The following is a 25,235-nucleotide window of genomic DNA, read 5'->3' on the forward strand; positions in this document are numbered from 1 at the left end:
TTTAAGGCAGAATTAATTCCATTTTCGCCAGAAACAGGCTGTATCAAATATGAATGAATATCATAAACGATGCAGAGCCACCCCCCTGACAAAAACGCCAGGGTGGTGTGTTTATGTTTGGAACACAGTTCTTATATGACGTGATCTAAGATTCCCAAATGGGGATTTCAACACAGAAAATAAAGCAACGAACCCGTGGAACAGGCCCTCTAGTGGCAGTCTATTGGCAGTGCCAGTGACGTCAGACTTCGGTGCTCTATATGTAAGATCTAACCGTTCTTTGCTCAAATACAGCCTAAGATGTTGGGCGGTCCACTTTTCAAAAGGTGGCACAATTTCTCAACCCTTTAAGAGTACAGAGCAACACAAACCTTCCGTCTTAAGGTCATTCTGACAGCGGGAGAGACCTCATCTAGGTAGAAAACACAGCCTTTGCATTGACAGACCTTCTAGGGGGGCCGTGTGCACGATTGGATGTCCAACCGCTTTTAGGTTACTGCTGCTCTAGTTAGGCCTTTGACATACAGTACCCTAACACCAAACTTTTCTCAAGAAACCCATGGAGTTATAGTTATTCTTCCCTTACTTTTACAAAAATCAAAAACCTAGCGGAACTTGAGAAAAGTAACCATGCATGTTTGAATGACTCTGGGTCCAATTCCAGATGCAGAACAACATTTGTTGTTATCGATTTTCCTCCCTCAGTTTATTTTATGACTTTCCGCCAGGTTCCCATTTTATGAAAGGGAGAAAAAAAAAATGCATTACCTTGGCTGTTTAGTCACTGAAATATGTATTTGTTTTTCCATATGATTTACCAACCAATCATTTTATATTCTCTTCCTGTAAGCATTTAAAAATATCAGCTTGTGCTTTGTAATAACACATACAGCCAAATATTGTAAGTTCAGGTACTGTAGGACACTCAGGTATTGATTTGCAGTTCTAATAAATAGTGAAATGTGCAGTAGTGGCTAAATTATTACCCCTTGCTCTGCTGAAAGGCATAAACATAGGCAGTGCAATATAGGAAAATAAATTAGACACAAGAACATTTAACCAAGGAAATGTTTTGCTCTAGCCAAACCATAATGTAACTGTCCATTTTGCTTGACAGGTCCTGATAAGTATCCTTCAAGGACTGGACTGAGGACAAGCCTTAGTAAGTAACACTCCCAACAACAACATTTCTGATTTCATACAACTGACAGTTCATGTTAAATTAGCTGGCTTTTGTCGTGCACAAACAAAACAAAACCCCATTTTAGAATGATGCTTGCATCTAAAACATCTTAATTGCTGAGCCCCCGGAAGGTTAAAGCTGACAAAATATTCATTTCAAGAAATGTTTGAATAAATATTAAGTCATCTTGTATTCACATATTCTCCCCAAAGCCTCCATTCCCACTTTCAAATCTGTTTTGGGGGCTGTTAACGCAAACTTCCACAAAACTAACAGAAGCACTGCTTAATTGTCATCTGAGTTTTGGCTCGGTGTATAGCCCCACATCGCTGCCATGCATAAACCCTGATTTATACTTTGTCGTACAATGGCGTTGTGGACCAGAAATAGCAGATCTATAAACTGACAATGCGTTCTGTATGCAAATCAGCTTATAGATCTGTGTATTTTCGGGCCCGCGACGCTGCCGCGCAAACGGAGCATAAATGAAGCATTAGAGAGAGGGAGTTGATAAGAAGTCCATCATATTTCAGCAGGTGGAGCCCATATGGTGCTCCACGCCGCACAGATGCTGGAATTGTTCATTATCTGCCAATGCCTTTCACAACCCTTTCCCATTTCCTTCAGCCAACCTTAATTGATCTTGAGAACATACTGTATAGTGTTGCTGTCGGGCAGAAACCTCTTAACTCCAACGTTGTGTTTTTTCATAAATTAACGCCCTATTTGATCGCACTACAGCGTCACACAAAAGCATCAAAAGTAGCAGATCTACCAGCTCGAAACGCGGCGCGAAGCGACGCGTTTCGAGCTGGTAGATCTGTATACTTTTGATGCTTTTGAATTCTAATCTTGAAAAGTAACAGTTTTGGACATATGAGGTTTCCAGCCGACAGAGACGATTATCTTTCAGCCAATTCAAGAACTGGTATGCCGCGGCGCTGAGCCATTTAGTCTTTGTTGGACATTTCTGAGACAGAATACTATTCATGGCAAGAATAGCTGCCTGGGAGAAAATGAAAGCGTTCCATTTTAAGCAGCTATGCCGCTTTCAACTCGGCTTGGCTAATTATCAAGTACTGTAGCTAACGTACTGTAGAAGGGCTGTTATTAGGGGTCTCATAATTTGGCAATATGGCATTGTTTAGAGAAGATGGATGCATCATACCCTAAATACATGTAAACGTACAAAATGGTTCTTAACAGCAGCGGTAAATAGAACAAGCACTCTTAATTTTTGCCAAAATAGGGCCAAAATACATTTTATTTCAAAGGGCCAAGTCTACACAGTTTGTTTTGTGTCTCCAGCAGAGTTTCTAGTGTCTCTATCTCTCTCTGGAAGAGGTTGCACATGAACTCTGCAGCCGCACTGAGGCGCTCCAACACAAACAATACCAATACAAAGACGAGGAATAAGAAGAAAAAAGTGGAAGTTACGTGTGGTTGCAGGTGTAGACTTGGCCAAAAAACAATTTAAAACATTTTTGGCCATTAAAAAAATAAACCCTTTTTTTTTTTCCCGACTAGATTTGACTAAGAGACACGCAGTCGACTCGGACCCCCCGCGACTAACCAGTCGACTAGTCGACTTAGTCGAGGTCAGGCCTATCTTATAGTAATCATTGCTGCAGAGCGTTTATTCGGTCACAGGGGTCTCTCCTGTTTAATAAAGAGCTGGAGAGACATGGGAGACTCCTTTTACTGAACAAACACTCTATAGCAATGAGTACTATCAGAATATAGAGCTATTTAACACTTATTTTAACCAACGTATATCACTTACCCTACCTTTAAAGTAAACCGCAAAGAAAGTCTGCATGAATGAGAATGACAATAGGGAGATTCTTCTAGGTATCTGCATCTCTCTCCCGTTGCATTGAAAGGCTATAGTATAATCATATTGAGCCATGACAGCATTTCAAAAAGAGCCACAACAGATAATATCCCATCAGAATGGGGAAGGGAAACGTTCTTAAAAGCTTCCTGTGTAACAATTTCTTCAGGGAGCGCTTTTTTTTACGCCAGAGCGCGCCACACATAAACGTTTTGACACCACCCTCTGCGGGTCGTAGAAATGCACTGGTGTGTGGCTGTGCTCTTGTTAGAGACACCAGCGTCTCCGTCATGTGTGTTGAGGATGGACCTGCCACTCAATGCACCTGCCACCTGTCAATCACGCTCCACCGCGACACATGAGTGACCCTCATTAAGCGGCGTAACCATATGGCATAGTGCAGTCTCTGCACTGTATGTGTGCGTGCGCAAATGGGAGATCCAGATAGAATGGTGTGTGTGTGTGTGTGTGTGTGTGTGTGTGCGTGCCTGTATGAGTGTGTGTGTTGGCCTACGTCGTCTGCCACGGTGCGCAGCCTTTTGCAGAAACAGATTGCACTCTAGACGAGGCCACGCTCTCGGTCAGCCTCCTCCAAATCTCATTGCCGTGGTTACGCTGATGGAGGAAATATGGCTGCAGAGCCAGGGGGCCGCCATAATGGGACCTTCGCATCTGCTTGGGAATGTCAACCACCAGATGTCCCCTTTTTCCTATCCAGCAATAGCTGTGGGAGGGATGATCTTCAGGTGAAACCCAATAATCACTTAGAGAGAGACAGGCCCCCGAGGGGGGGGGGGCGCGGGGCACTTGGATCTTCTGAGCGACGCGGTCAGCTTCAGATTACAGCAAACTTCTCACCCTTTCAAATATTAACCCATTGAGACCGGGAACGCATCTGTGTGTCATTTTTTTTATTTCTTTGGGCTATTCAAAAATAGCAGATATACAAGCTCATAGCGCGGCATGTAGATCTGCTATGTTTTGAAAAATCGTGAAAAATGTGTGCAAATCTTTGGATATATGTATTTTTAAAGCGAACATTTGTAACTCAAATCTTTGCTTCTGGATTCTACAAAGGTCTTCTAAATCCTAACAGTTTTTTGAAAAAACATATTTGCTATAATATCAGTGGTTCTCAAAAATGATATGGCCGTGGACCCCCATCTCAAAATATTTTGTTCCAGGGACCCCCAGAAGTTGTAAGAGAGTCAAAAATGTTGGCTTTAAAAATATATGTATTCAAAGATTTGCACACATTTTCACGATTTTTCAAAAATAGCAGATCTACAAGATCGTAGCGCGGCACTCGGTGCCGCGCTATGACCTTGTAGATCTGCTATTTTTTAATAACCAAAGAAATCTTACAATGACAGAGATGCGTTCCCGGTCTTAAAGGGTTAATGGGATACAACCTCATGACATCCGTTCTGGAGGAGTGTTTCTGCAGGCAGCCGGGATCTGAGGTCACCGGCGAGAGGTTGCCCTCAATCACAAAGTAAACTTGTTTAGGCGCCCAAGAATTACAGGAAAAAGACCTAAAAGCTAGTATCTGACACCTATATTCAATTCATTCAAATATTCATATTTAATTAGTGGTAGTATGACATAGTATTTCAAGGGAACTTAACGGACAAAAAGGGATAGCTATCCGACCGCACTGTGAAAATTAAGCTCACAATATTTAATTGGCTTATTCCCATTCATTAACATAGACCTTGACAAAGGTCCTTGACAAAGTTAACCACTTCAAGCCAATATACTTCATTGCAGCGGTCGCGTCCCAGAATAGGGATGCTACGGTTCATGTGGTTAATAGGTCATCATGTATCGCTATCATATATTTTTGTATATTATATTATGTTAAATTAAGTGACACTAAAGTGAGACCTGCAAATCTCCTTTATGATTCACGCACGCACGCACATCTTTTTTACTACACAGCATTTGGTTCCATTTGTACACTGTACACTGATAAATTAACAGGATGGCAGTGTAGATCGGGGTCCCAGAGATAGCTAATTTGATCAAATGGGGGCACGTGGCCTACTATCTGGTTTATGCAGCATCACACAGGAACAGCTATCGAAGCTAATCACAGAGACATGGAAGGAACCTGTTGAGAACTATACTGGAAGAAACTATTTAATAGAATGTATTTGTCTCATAAGCTATAATCATTTCAAGGCCAACCTATGTGTAGAGGGCTGGCTGTTTTGATAAAGTATCACAATCAAACACCTCCAGTAGCCTACTCTCATCTGCAGAACAATCCATTGGCACCGCAGCAAATGAAGAAATACTCAAGCGAATCAGAATCAGCCTTATTGTCACATCACAGGTTCACAGTAAAGTAAAAGAAATGGGTGAAATGCGTTTTCGTGCATAGTTCCCATCGTATCGTTATTTCCATAGAAAAAACTAAGGGAAGAAGAAGAGGGGCAAGGGGGAAAGGAGATCAAACAAGAGAACAATAGAAAATGTATCTACAAATTTACACAAGGTACCTGAGATAAGATATGAAGGTGCGTGAGCGTAGCAGCAGATGTATGCTGTGCATGACGTTATTTAAGGTGCTAGAAAAACACACAATAAAATGATGGTAAAAAAATAGATCGCTGATGCATCAGCGTGTTGTTAAGGACAACAGCACTCGTTTCCATTTGATTTCTTCTTCCCACTGGCTCATTCAGAATGTAATCAATTGTCATCATCATCCTGTTACACTGGAGAGAGCCTCTTTATGTTTTTTATAAAGTCAACCCGGTCTGCACTCCACCCTGCCTGAGAGCCACCACCATGGCTATATTGTCTGCAATCTTCTCCCACATTGCGCCTCCTGCTCATCTCTCCTCTCTTTTCCTTAGATGGCCCTCTCCTCAGAGATGATTGCGTGCTGCGAAACATCGCCGCCTCCTCCTCCCTACTGTCCATGTATTCCAGCGATCTAGGGTACCAAGTGGGCTGGAGCACGGTAATCACACAACAACAAAGAACGAACACATAGCAATGTATAGCGTTTATCCTCAAAGCAAAGATTGTTCTATTTTCGGCAGGCGCGAAGGAATCCATATATCACAATTACCGTACGTTTGATTAGTTTGGTACCACCTGGGGTAAAATGAAAGAGAAAATATATATAAACATGGTGCTGTGTTCGGTAGATAAGTTGAAACGTGACAAGAGTATAAAAATCCCACTATTGCAACACCTAACTGGATCAAAGTGGTTTGAACCAATTGACAGGGGGGTATATTATTCACTGAAGCAAAAACTAATATTAATGCCTTTTGGCCTAACGGTGGAGCTAGAAGAAAGACCATGGGGGTCACCAAAATCAGTAGGGTTCATCCCGCCATCTGCCTTCTTTTGTACAAAGTTGACATTTCGGTCAGCTTAGTGCTAGAGGAAAGGGGTCACCAAATAACTAGTGCTCATCCTCAGAGGAGCATGTGCACTCAACAAGTTTTGAGATATCTTTTGGGGGAGTGAATATTGTTGTCAGGGTTCATTCAGTATGATCCAATTCCGGCCAGTTGCCACATTTTTTTTTAAATATCTTGTTGTGGAGCAAAGTGATGTTGCACAGCAGCCATATTGGAAAGAAATTGGGCAACTTCTTACTTCCTTCACAGGTGTTACCAATGATACTGATTAAGGTGCTGATATTGTGCATGTTGGCTCACTGGAAACACTCTGCTACGAGTGGGTCTCAAATATCAATCAATGATGCATCACAACTTTTGATCAATTAAAAACAATTCCAACATTTTTCTAAAGTATTTCATAATTAAGAAAAAAAATAACATTAAGCAGTAGAGAAAATAACAGATCTACAAGCTTTCGCAGCGCAAAGCGAAGCAACGCGTTGTGAGTTTGTAGATCTGCCACTAGTCACTAGTTCGGGTCCCAGGCGAAATGTCTAATTTCTCTATTGGGGTCTTGAACTAAAACGTTTGGGAACCACTGCTCTGGTGGATACTCTGTCCAGAGCTGCACTGTTTGTTACACATAACAATAAGTCAGAGTCACTTTGGCTATTCAAAAATAGCAGATATACAAGCTCATAGCACGGCACCGATCTGCTATTTTTGAAAAATCGAGAAAATGTGTGCAAATCTTTGAATATGAAAAAATTTTAAGCGAACATTTTCACCTCAAATCTTCGCTTCTGGGGGTCCCAGGAACAACGTATTTTGAGATGGGGGTCCGCGGCCAAATATACATATACATTTTGGTGTCCTTGACATTAAAAGGTTTGAAAACCACTGATATAGCAACATAGGTTTTTTTCAAAAGATGCGTCTCTTCACATGTATACAGTATGGTCTATGCCACTGGTTCTCAATGTGGCGTGGAGGGACCCCCAGGGGCCTTGAGGAGGGTTCCAGGGGGTCCCCGGCTAAATGACCCAGCCTGTAACCCAGAGAGTGTTCAAATGGAACCAAATGGACCCGTAAATGGACCAAACGGACCCCATTTGGTTCCATTTGAACACTGTCTGAGTTAAATTAACACTGAGGGTGAAAGTGTGTAGATTGAGGTCCCAGAGAAAAACTAAAAAAAATATATAAAAACTATTCCAATTATCCAGAAATGTATTGCTCATCCAGGACCACATCAATGGCTGTGATAACTCACTTGAAGTCAATCTTTTTCCAGGTAGCGCATCCCTTTAACTCTGGATTCTGATAATGGCCCTCCCTGTGCCAATTATAAGTTTCAGACTTTAGTTCAGCCCAGGGGTTCTCAAACCTTGGCGACCCCACACCTGATTTATAGTGACATTTCAAAGTTGAAATAAAGCATAATATTAAAAAAAAAAAATCGATTAGAAATTAAGTTTTATAAAATACATTGTGATTCCTGCTGATTTAGTATCTTATCGACCTACTGTAGTTTAAAGGTTATGGAACAGTGTTTCTGTACATTAAGAATTTGAAACATACAGTACATAGCCTGTATCTGTTGCCAGATACAGGTTATATAAAACTAATATAATATATAAAAAGACAAAAACATATAGAAAATGCATTCACAGACTACGCTTTTCAAAAATAGACTTAATGGGAAGGATAATTTGTCTTTTTTTTTCTCCAGTTGTGTCAATGTGTCAACCTTCACCTTCCTGCGACCCCACGTGGGGCCCCAACCCATAGTTTGAGAACCTCTGCTGTAACCTCTTTATCACCAGGTCAACAAGAAAAGCAAAGAAAAGGGGGTACTTTGTGTGAAAAGGCTATTAAAAGAAAGCAGCTAGACAGCAACACTGACCTGGTCCTGGCTGATGCCGGGTCCCCGCTGGTCATGGCAGGTCTCCACCTGAGCCATTGCTGGGTCGCAAAGACTCGTACTCGATTGCCCCGCAGTCATGGCATAATGCGCGCCCGAACACAGAGGCAGTGGTGGAAAGTAACTAAGTACATTTACTTAAGTACAATTTTGAGGTATTTGTACTTTACTTGAGTATTTCCAATTTCCAATACTTTTACTTCTACTCCGCTACTATCTCGGATCCAAATATTGCACTTTTACTCCACTACAATTATTCGAATTACTTTAGTTACTAGTTACTTTGCAGATATATATTATTACATTATAAAACATACATTAACCACTATAGCCCTATTTTATACCTAGGCTATTTGAAAATAGCCGATCTACAAGCTCACAACGCGTCGCATCGCGACGCGTTGTGAGCTTGTAGATCTGCTATTTTCAAACATTTTAGTACTTTTACTTTTGGTACTTTAAAGGTAGGGTAAGTGATATTTTTTGGTTAAAACAAAAAGTATTTTGTTAAAAGGTTAAAGCACTATATTCTGATAGTAATTATTGCTATAGAGTGTTTGTTCAGTGCAGGAGTCTCCCTGTCTCTCCAGCTCTTTAATAAACAGAAAATACATTTTCCGGTAGGTGTAAAAATCTCAGCCAATCAGGAGAAAGTACCCAGTTTTAAGCTTAATTTTTATAGTGTTCCAGTTCCAATTTTGCCTGCTCATTTCTTAGTGTCATCACTTCCAATTTCACTTGGTTAATCTATATCCTGATTGAGTTCTCTATCCTGATTGGATAAAATTGAAACTGAAACGAAAATGCATTTTCTGTTTAATACAGAGGTGGAGAGACAAGGAGACTCATTTTACTGAACAAACACTCTATAGCAATGAGTACTATCAGAATATAGAGCTATTTAACACTTCAGTATTGATACTTTTACTTAAGTAAAACATTGGAGTACTTTTTCCACCACTGCACAGAGGTGAGGTGGGCAGAGAAAGCCACGAGACTGTGCCTCTACGGGAGAAGGATGAGAAGTTCACATTGAAGGGCCTAGAGGAGGTCATGGGCTAAAACAGCTACCAAACAGGTTGCTCCCACATCACGCAGTGTCACGAGAGAGAATGGCGATGTCCTTCACGGAAAAAAACAAACAGGAAGCTAACTATTGAAAACCACAGAGCAACCAGTCAGCATGACCTGGTGATGGAGAGAGAGCAGACTGAGTGATAAAGCAAAGGCATAAAGTGATGAAGGACACGGCAGTGCTTAAGTGACATTGTGTGACAGTCACAATGCCAGAGTGACAGTCATGTAATAGACCGTAATGGACACGTCTAAAGTGGTTCAGCATGTTTATGTTATTGTTGGTGACATTTAAAGTGCTGCATTGCTGGAAAACGGCTAGATTCGCCGCCGACTGTATTGTCATCGCAATTATCCCCTGCGCTGGGAAAGGGAGACACTGTACTGTGCATGAAATTTACAGATTTCAGTTTCAGTTTTATTTACAGATTTCAGTTTAGCAAGTTCAGTTGTGCCTATTTGTCATTAATATGTTACTTTGTTTTGAATATAAACATACTGTAATTAAATGTATGTGTTCAGATAAATGTAAGTATTATGTATGTTACTTAATAAGTAAGGCATAACTATCATTACACTAGTTAATCTAGCCACTGTCATGTTAAACAAAGAATAGGGTATGACCTTAAATTACTACGATAACAAGCTTGTATAAACATGTAGTAAACGTAATGTTACCGTTTAAAAAAAGCAATGACAGGTTGATTATGGTTATTATATGGTGTTCACAAGGTCATGGAGTAGAGCCTGCAGACAGGCAAACTGTCCAATGTACACCTTTATTATAGACAATGTTTGGATCCATTTACAATATAAGACAGTCAGTCTCTAAACACTTACTGTAGGTCAATTGAGACTGCAATCTCCCAGCTTTTGTTGCTAAAATAGGCTGACAACAATTAGAGAGCTAAAAGAAAACTGCATTGCAGAACCAATCCAAGGATTTAGGGCAGTCCTATGGTTAAGGACTTAATCTTTTGTGATGATTGACCTGGCAACTACAGTAATCTGATTGTCATGATGTTACTGGGACGTCCTCTTTATATAATGGTGTGGTAGTTCACTGGTTTATCTACTTGATGAAGGATGTAAACATATAGTGTTTTTTAAATTGCTCTATTATGAACTAACCATTTATTAATGTTTATTTTTCGCCTCCTAGGATTATGACTTGTTAAAATGCAAGACTAACAGCTACTGAGAGTGGATTACCTTTGAGGGGATTTCTTCTTTCTTTATTTGAATGAGCTGCCCACGTGTCCATCAATCATTTATGGTCTGAAAGACACTGCCGTACTTGATGTGAATTATCTTCACTTGCAATTTTTCACTGCAGAAATAACCTTCAGCTTAAATACAAAGTAAACAGCACTATCCTCTTGCCTTAAATTACTCAGTAGCTATTAGCTAACCTACCCAGGGCCCCAGGCTCATTTGCTGGCCTGTTCTATGAGTCTAGAGAAGGAAGACAGACAAACAGAATAATTAAGAGAAATTCACAATTGATCAATTCAGAAACTGCTGGGAATACAAGCTACTATTGTGGGCTGATAACAATTTGACAACTTGATTTTGTGATATGATATGAATACCTAATCAAAGAATGAAGTGTGTGGATAGTTGGAATTGCACTGGTTGATTAAATTGTCATTGCTTCTTCTTCCCATTTTAGGTGTTTCTGATCCAAGATGTCGGACCTCTCCTTATCTACCTTGTGTTTTATTTCCGCCTGGGGAGCATGTATAATGATGACATCAAAGGACGCAGCGAACAGGTGGTTCAGTGAGTAGAGACACTGGTCTGCTATTGACGTGCTGCTGTAGACTATAGTTTGGAGGAGAAAAGTTGACCCTATATTCTTTATATATTATTATGTTTCAAGTAACACACACACACACACACACACACACACACACACACACACACACACACACACACACACACACACACACACACACACACACACACACACACACACACACACACACACACACACACACACACACACACACACACACACACACACACACGTAAAGTGGGGCAATGATATCTTATAACCCTCTGACAAATGGCACCTTCTTTTCCCCCCACAAGCCTGGCCTGCTTCTGCCACTCTCTCCATTACATCAAACACCTGCTGGAAACCCTATTTGTTCACAAATTGTCTGACGGATACACACCCATTGGGAATCTGCTCAAGGTAAAAAATGTAATCACCTCTTGTTCAATATCGCCTGTGAAATAATTGCATGCAAAAAAATGCAGCTTTGTAATCCAATTTTGCCCACCTGTGCCCGCTTGACATTAGAACTTTTGGTGAATAAGTGAGTCACTCATGCGGAAGCACAAAGCATCTGAACACAGAACATGAGGCCTGTCTCTCTCTCTGTGTGCCAGAAATAGGCAAGGATTTGCACATTAAAAGGGCAAGAAGCCAGGGGTTTAAAAGCGAGAGTCTGTTATTGGAGCTGAGCTGGTGTCCTCATGTGCTCTTTGGCATGTGTGATGTAGAAGGAACAGCAGAGACGCTGAGAGCGAAGGAAGCAGAAGTAGCGTGTAGAGTGTAAGAGCAGGGGGGGCCAAAAATGTGCTCTTACTTTCCCTAATGCCTAATCCATGCTCCTTTGTACGACGCTGTGTCACAACGATTGCAGATCTACAAGCGTCTCAGACGCGACACGTTGTGAGCTTGCAGATCAGCTATTTTCGGTGCGCGACACTGTCGTACGAGAGTATATAATCGTGTTTAAAGCCCTTAAGCGCTCTGCTGACACTGTAGCACAACTGGAGAGACAGTCCCCTCTGTCACAGACATAATCATGCCCAGAGACGCAGGCACCATGGAGGTGTCACTGTCTTCTTTGGTGCACACACACACACGCACACACACACACACACACACACACACACACACACACACACACACACACACACACACGCACACGCACACGCGCACGCGCACGCGCACGCGCACACGCACACGCACACACACACACACGCACACACTCATGCGTGAGCAGAAAGAAAAGGCAAGACTTAGTCTGGCTAATACCTCACACATTGTGTGCAGTCTCTATCTTGTCTCTACTCTAAAAGCCAGACAACTTCCACAAATCTTTGTTAGGAGGAACCATTTGAAAAGTGTGTGAGCCTACAGTCTGTCTGAGACTAGTCCGTCAGAATCCCAAAATATGAAGGTAAACATTACAACAAATTCACATTATGCCATTGTTTGAGTCTCCATTTACCTGATGCAAACTGGAACGATCCAGTTTGTATAATGCGGAGCATTATACAAACTCAACAGGTGGCCTTTTGCATGGTCCAATGTTTAATTCTTTTGTGTCCAAAACCAGAGACTGTGCTGTGGGGCTGTTGTTAAGCTAGCACTGGCCTTGCCCTAGGAGAATGCAAAGCATACATTTAATTGATGCTATACACCCAAACATGACACATTACCATTGCAAACCATCATTGCAAAAAAACAGAAGAAACAAACAAACAAACACAAATGTTCTGTTTAGGAGTGGGTGCCAGTTGCTGTAAGTGAACTGATGCTTGCTAGAATATTCAGTAAAAGGCCATCGAGTTCATGTGTATGTGCCTGTATTTGTGCATTATTTATGAAGCTACTCAACGTTTTATAGCAGCATCTATTTTATTTAAATCATATGTGTCATCAAAAAAAAAACATTCAACTTGACCATAGATTGTCAGCTTTCAGCATTGTCTTACACAATAACAAATAAGGATTAGTGGTCTGGGTTTGGCAAGCTGCGACAGCTATTTGAAGGTCAGCCATTTTGTGTGTCCTTATGTTGTTTTTCCCTGATTCAGCAAAGTATAGCGATGGTAAACACATGCATCTCTCCTTCCTCTTTTTGCCGACTGCACTTATCTGTGAGAGTGCAGGGTGCTGATACAGTTAGTTTCTGAACCACGGTGCACCATTCAAATCTGGCCCTAGCCTACTTTGTATTCCACAGACGGGAAGGTCAAACCTAGTTTGATTAACCCATTAAAACCGCTAAAGCAACCACTTTAACCATTATTTTATACTTTGGGCTATTCAAAAATAGCAGATCTACAAGCTCATAGCAGCTTGTAGATCTGCTATTTTTGAAAAATCATCAACATTTGGGCAAATATTTGAATATATTGTTTAGGCGGTGTAACTGAAAATCTTTGCTTCTGGGGGTCCCTGGAACATTTTTTTTAGATGGGGGTCCGCGGCCAAATACATATAATTTTGGGGGTCCTTGACATGATTTTTTTTAGAACCACTGATATTTATATTTTGTTCCAGGGACCCCCCATAAGCAAGGATTTGAGTTAAAAATGTTTGCTTTTAAAAATATATATTGAAAGATTTGCATACATTTTCACGATAAAAAAAAAGAAATAGCAGATCTACAAGCTCATAGCGCGGCACTCGGTGCCGCGCTATGAGCTTGTATATCTGCTATTTTTCAATAACCAAATGACACAGATGCGTTCCCGGTCTTAAAGGGTTAAAGGCAGAGGAAAATAGATCTAAAAAATCCCCACGCATATGGAAAATGTAGGACTCTTGTTGCTAGAGGGTTTAAGCAACAGGCTCAGGTGCTGCTGTGTCTCTAACGAGTATTGCAAGGACCAAGGGGAGAGCGTACGGTAACCCTTTGTGTGTGTGTGTGGCCCCCAAATCACTCAATCAAGGAGGAGACAACGGGTGAATCATTCCGCGCTCCATCAGGCTCTACTGATCAGTATGCAGATGCAGGCGGTTGTAAAGTAATGTGGTGCATTAATAGGCTTTTTACTGACATTTTGTCCCCCTTACCTCTTAAGCCTAGGGGGAATTAAGGACTGCGGAATGAATAACAACTCAACTCAAGGAAGAAAAAGGAAAAAAAAGACTCCGTCATACTGACTGTATTTTCCTTTTGCTTTGTAGGGTTGTGCCTTCTACTGGGGCTTCACATCGTGGCTGGGCTATTATGTCAATCACCCTTTGTATACCCCACCCTGTGAGTATATCAGCTCTAAAACAACTAATCAACCAAACCAACTGATATGTTTGCTCTCGGCTCGGCTAAAGCACACAGCGCTAGCACCGTTGCGCTGCCGTTCCATAACAGTGTCACGGGCGACGGAGCCAAACATCTGCTCGAGGCCCCCGGAACAAGCCCGGGCGTTGCTGCTAGGTCGCAAACAGCCCCGTCAAAGTGAATAATGAGGTAGGTCTCCGTGGCTGAGCCTATGCCAGACCGGCAGAGGTGACGACGTGCTGAGGGCAAAGCATGCTGGGAGCCACGTGGTCCCGTCGACATTCTCAGCGGCGGCACTTTCTCTCATCTTTGCCGAGTTGGCGCTCATGGTCACACTCCCGACGGTGGATCGGGGGAGGGACGCCGAGTTCCAGTCACCGTGTCAGATAAACAGTGGGAGCGGAGGAGTGGCGTGCCCCGGCAGAAAAAAACAGATTGCAAAGCTCTGGGAGGGAGAGAACGAGACACGGGCCAGGCATGAGTGTGTCTGGGCCTTGAACTCTCCTTCAGTCTGCTCTTCGCTGCCCATACCTCACTCTTTTTTTTATTTATTTAACGCAATTGTGAACAATAGCCAAGTCAGATCATGTATCCATCGGCCAATCATACGGTTCACTGCAGCTCAGCGGTTGGAGTGAGGGTTGGTCAGGAGAGGTCTATGAACTCTGCATGTAAAAGCTTGAAGACCCATTGTCTGTGATGGAATCAACTACCTGCTCTGGTAGGCTGTTCCACACCCGGACAGCGTGCAGTGTGGAGAAAGGTTCTGTCCAATGTGCTGTGTGTTTGGGAGGGACAGCGAGTGCATTTTCCGGCAGCGGCAGCTTCCGCGGAGCTGCCGGCGGCGCCAGCTTTGGGAGTGTGCTGCGTTTGTGTAACGCAGTCCCCACCAATATTATTTACGATTCTGTGCCTATCGGTACATAACTCGGACGGCGCTTAGTCGACTAGTAGACCATCGGCCGGTCGTCGCGGGCACTCGCGCCTGGAGGCGCTCGGGCGCGACTCCTTGGCCTCAAGGTCTACTGAGTCGGCGCGCCTCCGTCATGGTCCAAAACTATACTTTATCGGCGGAAAAAATAAGTTGACTGCGGCTCCTCCACCGGCAGTTCCGCGACTGCCGCTCCTCCACCGGCAGTTCTGCGGCAGTTCCGCTGCTCCGCCGGCAGCTGCCGCTCCACCGCCGGCAGTCACTGCCGGGAGCTGCCGCTCCTCCACCGGCAGTTCCGCGGCAGTTCCGCGGTTGCTGCCGCTGCCGGAGAATGCACTCGCTCCTTCTGGTGTTTGGAGCCTGGGAAGGCTGAGAGCATGTTTCTGGTGTGGCTGTGCATAGGTGGGTGGTAAGCCGTCTGGGATGTGGTGGAGGAAGCATAATACTGGAGGTCCATGGGACAGTGGGGGGCCATTTTGTACAGGACTATGTAACGGCAGCAACCTGTCTTCTGTGGCTAAACCAAGCTAGCCCATTAAGGAGATTCTTTAAAATGTTTTCTAAATCCTAACAGTTTTTTGAAAAAATAAAATCTAAAGTGACACAGAAGCGTTCCAGGTCTTAAAGGGCTAGGGATGGAGACTGCCAATTATTTTGAGGGCCTTCGATATTTCTCAAGTATTATGTGTAGGTGGAGGAGCACTCATCCAGCTGAGTGAGGCATCCAGGAAGTTACTCTTCTGAGGCCACATGGTAACTTAGCCCAGTGCATAACTCCATGACACTGCAGACCTGTAGCTTGTAGACAGTTGCTCGGTTCTCAGTGGTGAGTTTACTGGCCACTCTCCTCGGTGCTGCCAGTTTCTGACCTGCCTGGATGGATTTTTGTGGACAGCTTATTGTGGTCTATTGGGACACCAAGGATGTCAAGCTCATTTGCGGTGGTCAGCCGGTGCCCATCAAAGTGCAGGTCCAGCTGTGATGGAATCCTCATCGCGTCATGAACTTGCCTTTCAATGGTTCAAAGGTGGTCTTCCATGGTGGGTCTCGGCCATTTACATGCCCGATCATTCCCCTCCTCTGACAACCACGTTGGAAAAATGTCTGCCCCCGATTTGTGTACACAATGGCACAAATCATGAACGCAGTGTCCGCTTGCCGTAAAACTTTACACGCACACTCCCAGTATAGATAGGCCAAAGAAGAATCTCCACCAGAATCTCCATCAGAATTTTCAGATTCCATTCCGATTGCCTATGACTGCCAAAGTTTGAGGGCCCTGAATAGGCATCAAAGCCTGGCGGGGACCTACGCTATGAGGAGTGCACTTTTGTAGTTTGTATTACATTACATGTTGATGAAATATCAAGTTTCATGCCAGGTGCTAATAGATAAAATATTATAATTGCCCAAGGGACGCTGTGCCTTATCTTAAAACTCTAACGGGCAGAAAAGTGATGACATTGGCTTTTAGTGGTCTAAATGGGAAAGCATTGCCATTAATATACAGTACATTTAAAGTTTCATAAATGTGATCCTTTGAGTGGGAGGGTTTTTACTGGGTTCACTTTGTCTTTGAAAAACATACATAAAGCAAATGCATCCTGGGTATTGCTACTGTATAATTTAAGCAATAATACACTCGAGGTCATGCTATAGCTTGATATATTGGCACTGGTGTGCTGCGATTGTAGATCAGCAAAAAAAACTTAAACTACCATGTTATTAATAGCTACAGTGGCTATACTTTAAGTTAAACATGCATGGTGGATGCATGAGTGCTACAGTACATAGAACTAGCTGTTGTATAATAAATACTCTCTTTAAATGGGCACACTCTGTCCTATTTTATCATTATTTTGGAGACTAAATTAAACGCTGTGTTTTACTCTCTCTTACAGTTTATGCAAGGAAACAGGTGATTCCATCCCTCATGTGTTTCTTGGTAAGTTACAGTCAGTATTCTCTCAGCATTATTATAGAAAACATGGTCTTTCAGAGAAACAACTGAAAGTCATACTGTGTAACCTTTTCAATTAAAGTAAGGTTATTTTTTGATATAATCTTTCTCTGGTATATTTTTCACAATAATTATTCCACATACAGGAAATGTGTTTTTCTTTTGTGTTTTTTTTACAACTTCTCTAAACATTATTACATTTTTATTCACGAGTGTCTGCCCCCGACACTTGCGGCAAAATTACATCGGCACCAGGAAATGAGCGGAATTTATTTATGTATTAAACGCTAATAAATACTGTTTGGTGTTTGAGTTCCAAAATATGTGCTAGGACCCTGCAGCATTCATTCATCGACCCTGTGTCGCCAAAAAGTGTGGGGGTGCTGCGGGCACAGGCTATGGCTATCTGGGGGTCCTTGGCAACGGAAAAGTTTGGGAACGCCTGCCCTAGGGGCCCCTGGGTAACAAAAGTTTGGGGACACCCACAGTTCACAGCCATGTATCAGCACAGGAGTATGCTACCCCAACCTTCTATGCAGTATCTGCCCAGGAATGGCCATCAACTAAAGACAGTCAAATTTAATTGAGAGGAAAGACTAGGGTACCTTTATTTTACTTCAATATTAGTATTAGTATTTTATTTTATGTCTACTTGGAACAGTAAACCTAAGTATTCATTAACTCTAGGGCCAACAGAGCCTCAAAGACGGATCATAACATCGGACACTGCAAGATATCAGTTTAAATTACAAGAGATTAAAATACCAGTCATTAAGATAATGTTCCACAATGCGCAACAAAAATAAAATATAGCACTATAAAATAAATTAAAACACTGAGATCGTACAGTGCATTGAGACATTTCTGATTCCGATTTCTATGCACTCTGCTTTTGTTTGCTCCTGATTGATTGCTACTTGTAGGACAACAATATTAAATACAATTCCTCATTTCAATACTTAAGAAGCACCGTTCTTTAATTGGGGGAGGCTGATTAAGTCTATAGTGGGCAGTAAATTCCTAGTCCTAACCTCGGGCCCCCACATTTAGCAGCACTAAATGTAATGTTCCATCAACTTCTCCTGCAGAATAAGGCCAAGCGCGGTGCCCCGGGGATCGTTTTGTCGTGGGTGGTGGTGGGTGGATGCACGGAGCCCTGCTTCTAAATTTCTGTGTTTTTCGCCGTTTTTTCTTTTTTTTACACGCCGTTTGGTGGCCCCCCCAAGGTTGGTGCCCTGTGCTTCAGCACCTCAAGCCCGTTGGATAAGCCACCACTGGTGCCAGGGACCCCCCAGAAGAGAAGATTTGTGTTAAAAAAAAATGCAAAATTATTCAAATATTCTCAAACACTTAAGATTTTTCAAAAATGTTCAAAAATAGCAGATGTGCAAGCTCGTAGCACGGCACGAAGTGACACGCTGTGAGCTTGTATGCTATTTTTGAACAGCCAACGTATAAATGGATAAAGTGGTTAAAATGATTGTGATGCTGGTACTAACACACTGAAACCTCCTCAAGGACCCCTGGGGGTTGAGAACCACTGCTCTACTCCACTGAGCTTCCAGACCATATCAAACTTTCTTTGAAACAATGTTCACACCAAATACTATAACTATATTTATGACTTAAGATATAGTTTTAAAAATCAAGTGGATGTCTGCACCACAACAATAACTATATGATATACTGTACTTAGTTATTGTTGTAGTTATGCTTGGTACGAATGGCTCTCAAGTTATGTTGCGCCACTTGTTTAAAATGGTGGACAGCCTCCAAACAGACAAGGTCTCATGCCCCTTTCTGATCACACTGCTCTATAATCGACAGAGCTTCAAGACCAGATATTAACACTTACTTTCTTTCTTTCTTCTTCTTTCGGCTAATTCCAGTCAGGGGTCGCCACAGCGGATCATCCATTTCCATCTGGTTATGTTTTCCATGTCTTCCTCTGTCCCTCCTGCCACCTGCATGTCCTCTCTCACCGCCCTTCCACTCGATAGAGCTTCAAGACCAGATATTAACACAGGGCTCTTCTACTCGACATGGCCTCAAACATAATAATACAGGGCTGCATGGGCCCTGTGACAATTCAGTTGATATTGTGCTTAAATGGTGCATATTCCCAAATACATTCACATTAAGTACCCAAAACCAACAGATACATAGTGGAACTGGGGTCTCTGAGGGTCTGGGGCCCCAGGGAAGTTGGTCAATCCAGCCTTATATGGAATGAACAAATGTATGTCACATAAAGTTTGCAAAACCAACATGGATGTGTGCATGGAGGTATACATTAATTGTCTTTGTCCTGGATTCAGACCACATTTGGTTGATATGGTTACGGATATTGTAAAATTCGGTATCTGGTTTTAGGGGATTCTTGGGTTTCCTGTATACATTAAATACCTGAATATTATTTTAGTATTTATATGTACACCGGCTTCTAGGATACATCAAATAACTGTTGGCAAAACAAAACAAAACAAAATCTGTTGCAGGTTATTGGCCTAACCACAAGGCCTATTTCTGAATATTTTTCATGCATGACAGATCAGAAAAAACAGATGAAGTGAAACAATAAGAGAGGTTGTTACTGGATCATATTTATTGGGTGTTAAATCTAGCTAAAACTATATTCCCTGAGAGATGAATAAAGCAGATAGATGGGTTGATTCGATTGGCGATTATAGGCCCGTTCCTCGGGGTGTCTGTGCACGATAGTAATCCATTTTCCATCGATATGAGCACATTCTCCTCACCTCTATCATTAGAATTATGATAAGCTGAAATTGTCCGAGAAGACAATTATATCGTCTGTATGAGCTCAGCAAGTGCATAGGAGCGGGAGGTAATGAATTTGGGAGGTAAAATCATCTGCCAGTGACCGCTAAGGTGACTTAAAGTGAGCTAAATAATTAATGTCCATAATGAGTCAGGGTACCAGTAAAGCAGAATTAACTCAAACATGGCTTCCACTTGCCGCCCCCCCCCCCAAAATAAAACAAAAAAGTGGGAGGCTTTCATTAAAAAAGAAAAAAAACGTGTAACTTGTACAGGGTCGGTGTGACGGCTGCCTTATCTGGTTGTCATAGTGATATGGGCCTCACTCCTCTATATGAAAAATAATCTTGTTACAGCAGGGGGGGTCGCGATTAACTTGGACCCACATCACAGAACCGAGAATATGGAGAGCATATTCCTGACTGTGGGTCAATCAGCCACATGGATGTGACACTTTTCATCAACATTCAGCTGCGGATGGGAGACGTACCGCCAGGTTTCAGCCAAGAAACAAATTGGAGCCATTTCCACAGTAAAATCCTCAGTTAACGTAATAGAGGATGACTTGCTGAGTAGAGGGCCTAACGACTCTCTTTTAGCAAAGATTCATAAATGATTCAGTCCGCCATTCTCAGTTGAAATCGCTCTTATAGAGTATGCGTGTTGCGCTAGCCAATGCAGAACATGATACCATAAATTACAATTATAAATGTACAAACACCAAACACCAAACAAACATACAGCATGCTGTTTAAATCTGTTAAAATCTGTCACAATGAGCTCAACTCTATACTTTATAAGATGCTAGTTCCTCATAATGTTTTAACAAGAGTATTTTTTTATCTAAAAGTGATGTGTAAATCATTCTACATCAGATTTTAAAAGGAATACATTATCAGTTAATGGTTGGGGATCTGCCTGTCTCGGAGACGAGCCCTCAGAAAGCAATACGCTGTGTTGTTGAAACAGATAATTTGGAGAATGCAAATGCCCCGCTTTGAATTATTCAGATGTTTGTTGGCTCAGCTCAGCAAGCCACTTTTGACGTCAAATCGCATTTGACTAGAACACAGAAACGTATTTCTGCAGACAACGCAGCCTCAAGAGATTTCACTGTTCTCCATCTCAGCCGTGCTGAGTACTACATCACATTTTCCTGCACATAAGTAGGATATAATAAACTTTATTCAAACTATCTGAACATATTTAGAAGCTATCTCAAGAGGGAAAATGCAATGTCACTCATGGCTGGGCAAAACAACAATGACACAATTTGCACATAAATACCTAACAACACAGCCAACAATTAAAAAGTTTGGATAAACAACTTTAAAACACAACTTGACACATAGCACACACTATCTAAAGTTCAACACGATTGATCTGTTAAAGCTTGAGATGCTAATTTAGATTTAAAAAAATACACCACTTCTCATTATATTTGTTTTGCGGCCACTGTCTGCTGCAGACAAAAACAACACACACACACACACACACACACACACACACAGTTATAGTTCATTGGTAAATAAATCAGAAATGCTGTGAATATACAGTAGCGACAATGCCAGTCCCTAGATACTCATCACTTTTATGGAGCGATAGTTTTGACACTCTTTTCAAGTAAAAAAGAAAGACAATAAACACAAAAATATATACAGTAGAGTTAAAGATCACCACAGAAATGGCTGAAAAGTACAACGGAAAGACAATTAAAAGTTTTGAAATTGGCCTATGGGTAGCCTTACTGATAACAAAGGCTTTATAAGGTCAACTTTAAAGGCACCTTTAGCTTCCGATTTATTGAGCGGCTGCAGGCGTACACTGGTATCATATCACAGTTCACAGGCTGGGCTCTCTGGTTTCCCCTACTGAGAGAGAACTTTGCTCATGTTTACAAATGTATACAGTACCAGACTACCATAGGCTATATGAATAATCCATGACTTTTCAGCTACACTTTCATCATTGCTCTCATTGATCACACATTATAGTCTTCAATCTCATATACATTAAATGATCTTTTTGTGTGTTTTTGGACAGATTTGTGAGCTTGGTAATCTATTCATCAACATTTGCCTGGCAAGGCACAAACAAACAGGTGAATATACAGCTGCATCTACAATGTGAATCTTAAGGTTTAATATTATGCATCCTGTAAAAAGATCATAAACCCACTAACTTCATCTCTTCACTTTTGTAAAAATGACTAACACATAAGGTGACAGAATGTTTATTTGATTATGTAACACGATTGCTTTAATAGTCAATCATTTCATAATATTAAAACATAATATTGTAATCACTCTTTTAACCACATGAACCCTAGCATCCCTATTGGTGAACATTTGGCAAACATAGTAGATCCACAAGCTCATAACGCACCGAGTTGTGAGGCTATAAGTACACAGCCGACCACAGTTAACTAAGCATTAGTAAGTATAGAGCGTTTAAGTGGTTAAAACTAGCCTGTTCGGAAGCGAGTCCCAGGCATGGGTGGCAATGACTCGTTCTTGGGCATGATGACTTGAGACTCGAGTTTGGACTTGACTGCACAACAGAGTTCCTGCCTTAGAGAAACTACCAACTGTTGTGTGTCACCTCGTGGGTTCTGGAAGCATGATTTATTTAGAGTTCTATTTTAGATAGGATCCCCTCTGTGCAGCGCGGTGCACGTCAGAGATGTCACTTTGGAGTTTGGACTATACGGCGTGCAGATGCATGAGAGAAAAGTATGTGCATTATGGAGTGTATGTCGATGACTCACCCATCTCGAGAGCTCTTCCTGCACACTTCTTGCACGCCCACTGCTCCTAAACATACCCCTTGCACTGTCCCCGTCCCGTGTTAACCCATTAAGACCTGAAGACGATTCTACAAATGTCTTCTAAATCCCAACAGTATTCTGAAAAAAACGTATGTTTCTATATCAGTGATGCTCAAACTTTTTCATGTCAAGGACCCCCAAAATTATATGTATTTGGCCGCCGACCCCCATCTCAAAATATTTTGTTCCAGGGACCCCCCAGAAGCAACGGTTTGAGTTACAAATGTTCGCTTTAAAACAATATATATTCAAGGATTTGCACATATTAATAAAAAAAAATCTAAAATAGCAGATATACAAGCTCGTAGCGCGGCACTCGGTGCCGCGCTATGAGCTTGTATATCTGCTATTTTTGAATAGCCAAAGTGTAAAATAATGCTTTTTAGCTCAAATCAAAAAGTGACACAGATGCGTTCCAGGTCTCAATGGGGTAATGGAGATAGGAAAGTGGCGGAGAATAATGGAAGGAGCATCAGAATGCGTTTCATACCGAGACCAGCTTCGTGAAGCTAGCCATGCTCTGGGCAGCAGTACAGCGCTAGAGGCAATTTTTATTTTAACGAGCCGAGAACAAGAAAGCGCTCTTGACACCTGCAGAGTGCATGAACATTCACTGATGTCAGCGCTAAAGTTAAGAGTTTTCATGAAGTTTCCAAAGGACGGGGATGGGGTTATTTAAAGGTATGGGGAAGCCCAAGGCCTTGAGAGGGAACTGTTGATAAGACTGTTGCTACTTTTGACATGAGAATAGCGATGAGTATACAAATGAGTTGCATAACAAAACATGTATATGCTTGTGAGCAGGTAATGGAGTAACATATCCTCGACCAACGTATAACCCTTTCACCTGGCTGTTTAAACTTGTACACTGCCCACAATACACCTATGAGGTAAATGAAACATTAAAGCTATATTATATATTATACCAGTGGTTCTCAACTATTTTCATGTCTAGGATCCCCATATTAATATGTATTTGGCCACGGACCCCCTTCTGAAAAGAATTTGTGTCAGGGACTTCCATACAATATTTGTGTTGTTAAATTTTTTCAAAGATATTCCAAAATCTTCAAAAATAGCAGAGCTACAAGCTCACAATGCGTCGCATCACATGTGAGCATGCAGATCAGATTTTCAAATAGCCGATGTCACCGATTCTGCTTATTTTGCTGGGGACCCCTGGAACCTTCTCAAGGACCCTTTGAGAACCACTGTTATACTACATAATACTGCCACTATAAGAGTATTTTAATGCCAAAAGTATAGTACTGTAATGCCAAGAATGCATGTGCATTTTCTCAATCCGTTGTCATTGTGTAGATTGGAGCTTGGCTCAGCTTGTCGGTCATGACGCAAACTGTCCCAGGTATGTCCTCACACACACACTTGTGTGAGACTGTATTATTCAACACACAGACACACACACACACACAGTGAGTTAACCCATTAAGACCGATTCTACATAATGTCTTCTAAATCCATTTTTGAAAAAAACGTTGCTATAATATCAGTGGTTCTCAAACTTTTTCATGTCAAGGACCCCCAAGATTATATGTATTTGGCCGCCGACCCCATCTCAAAATATTTTGTTCCAGGGACCCCCAGAAGCAAAGATTTGAGTTACAAATGTTTGCTTTTAAAATATATATATTCATAGATTTGCACACATTTTCACGATTTCTCAAAAATAGCAGATCTACAAGCTCATAGCGCGGCACTCGGTGCCGCGCTATGAGCTTGCATATCTGCTATTTTTGAATAGCCAAAGTGTAAAAATAATGTTTTTTTAGCTCAAATCAAAAAGTGACACAGATGCGTCCCGGGTCTTAATGGGTTGAACTAAAATGAAGTGTTTCTCCCTACATTAGTGGCAGTGTTTGCCGGGCTAGTGACCACTCAGATGCTGCTGTGGGCCAGGAGGAGGCATAGCAAATACCTTCGCCAGGTGAAGAACGACAGGAGCTGGAGGACTGCAGTCATTCCTTTCCTGATCTGACAACCGTAAACAGCAGAGACCTTGGGGGAGGAAAAAATCTGTGGCACAGCAGCAGTTGTTTTTGAACATGAGCAACAAAATAAAAGTATAGCATCCTATTACAGTAGCTAGTTACACAATTCACTAAGTAAACAGAAAATTAAAGGATTGTTTTGATACATGGTGCCCATGGGCATTGGAAGGGGGGGTAAAAAACAACAGGAAATTTGATAATTGGCGAGGTTGGGCTTTTGGGAGGGGAAGAGGGAACCCACAAGGCCAAAAACATCACTCTGCAATGGTTTTGTATGAGAGTCTGCCAAGAAAATGAATTCATTCATCTTAGGCATT

At 41.9% G+C, this 25,235-nt stretch overlaps 1 protein-coding gene across 1 annotated transcript in view; it reads left to right on the forward strand.

The window, feature by feature from the left end:
* Positions 1–24,905, forward strand: part of LOC308101483 (trans-2,3-enoyl-CoA reductase-like) — a gene marked incomplete at both ends in the record, with an annotated part of 42,258 nt that extends 17,353 nt beyond the window's left edge. Inside the window, 9 exons of the mRNA XM_080450899.1 lie at positions 1,118–1,162; positions 5,882–5,988; positions 11,053–11,162; positions 11,475–11,580; positions 14,317–14,389; positions 14,699–14,803; positions 23,714–23,799; positions 24,230–24,275; positions 24,778–24,905. Of these exons, the coding sequence (XP_080307025.1) occupies positions 1,118–1,162; positions 5,882–5,988; positions 11,053–11,162; positions 11,475–11,580; positions 14,317–14,389; positions 14,699–14,803; positions 23,714–23,799; positions 24,230–24,275; positions 24,778–24,905 (806 nt within the window). The remainder of the gene's footprint in view (positions 1–1,117; positions 1,163–5,881; positions 5,989–11,052; positions 11,163–11,474; positions 11,581–14,316; positions 14,390–14,698; positions 14,804–23,713; positions 23,800–24,229; positions 24,276–24,777) is intronic.
* Between the last annotated feature and the right edge of the window lie 330 nt (positions 24,906–25,235).

This window comes from Gymnoscopelus braueri (genome assembly GCF_963280865.1).
Source record: "Gymnoscopelus braueri genome assembly, chromosome: 15".
Classification (NCBI taxonomy): Eukaryota; Metazoa; Chordata; class Actinopteri; order Myctophiformes; family Myctophidae; genus Gymnoscopelus; species Gymnoscopelus braueri.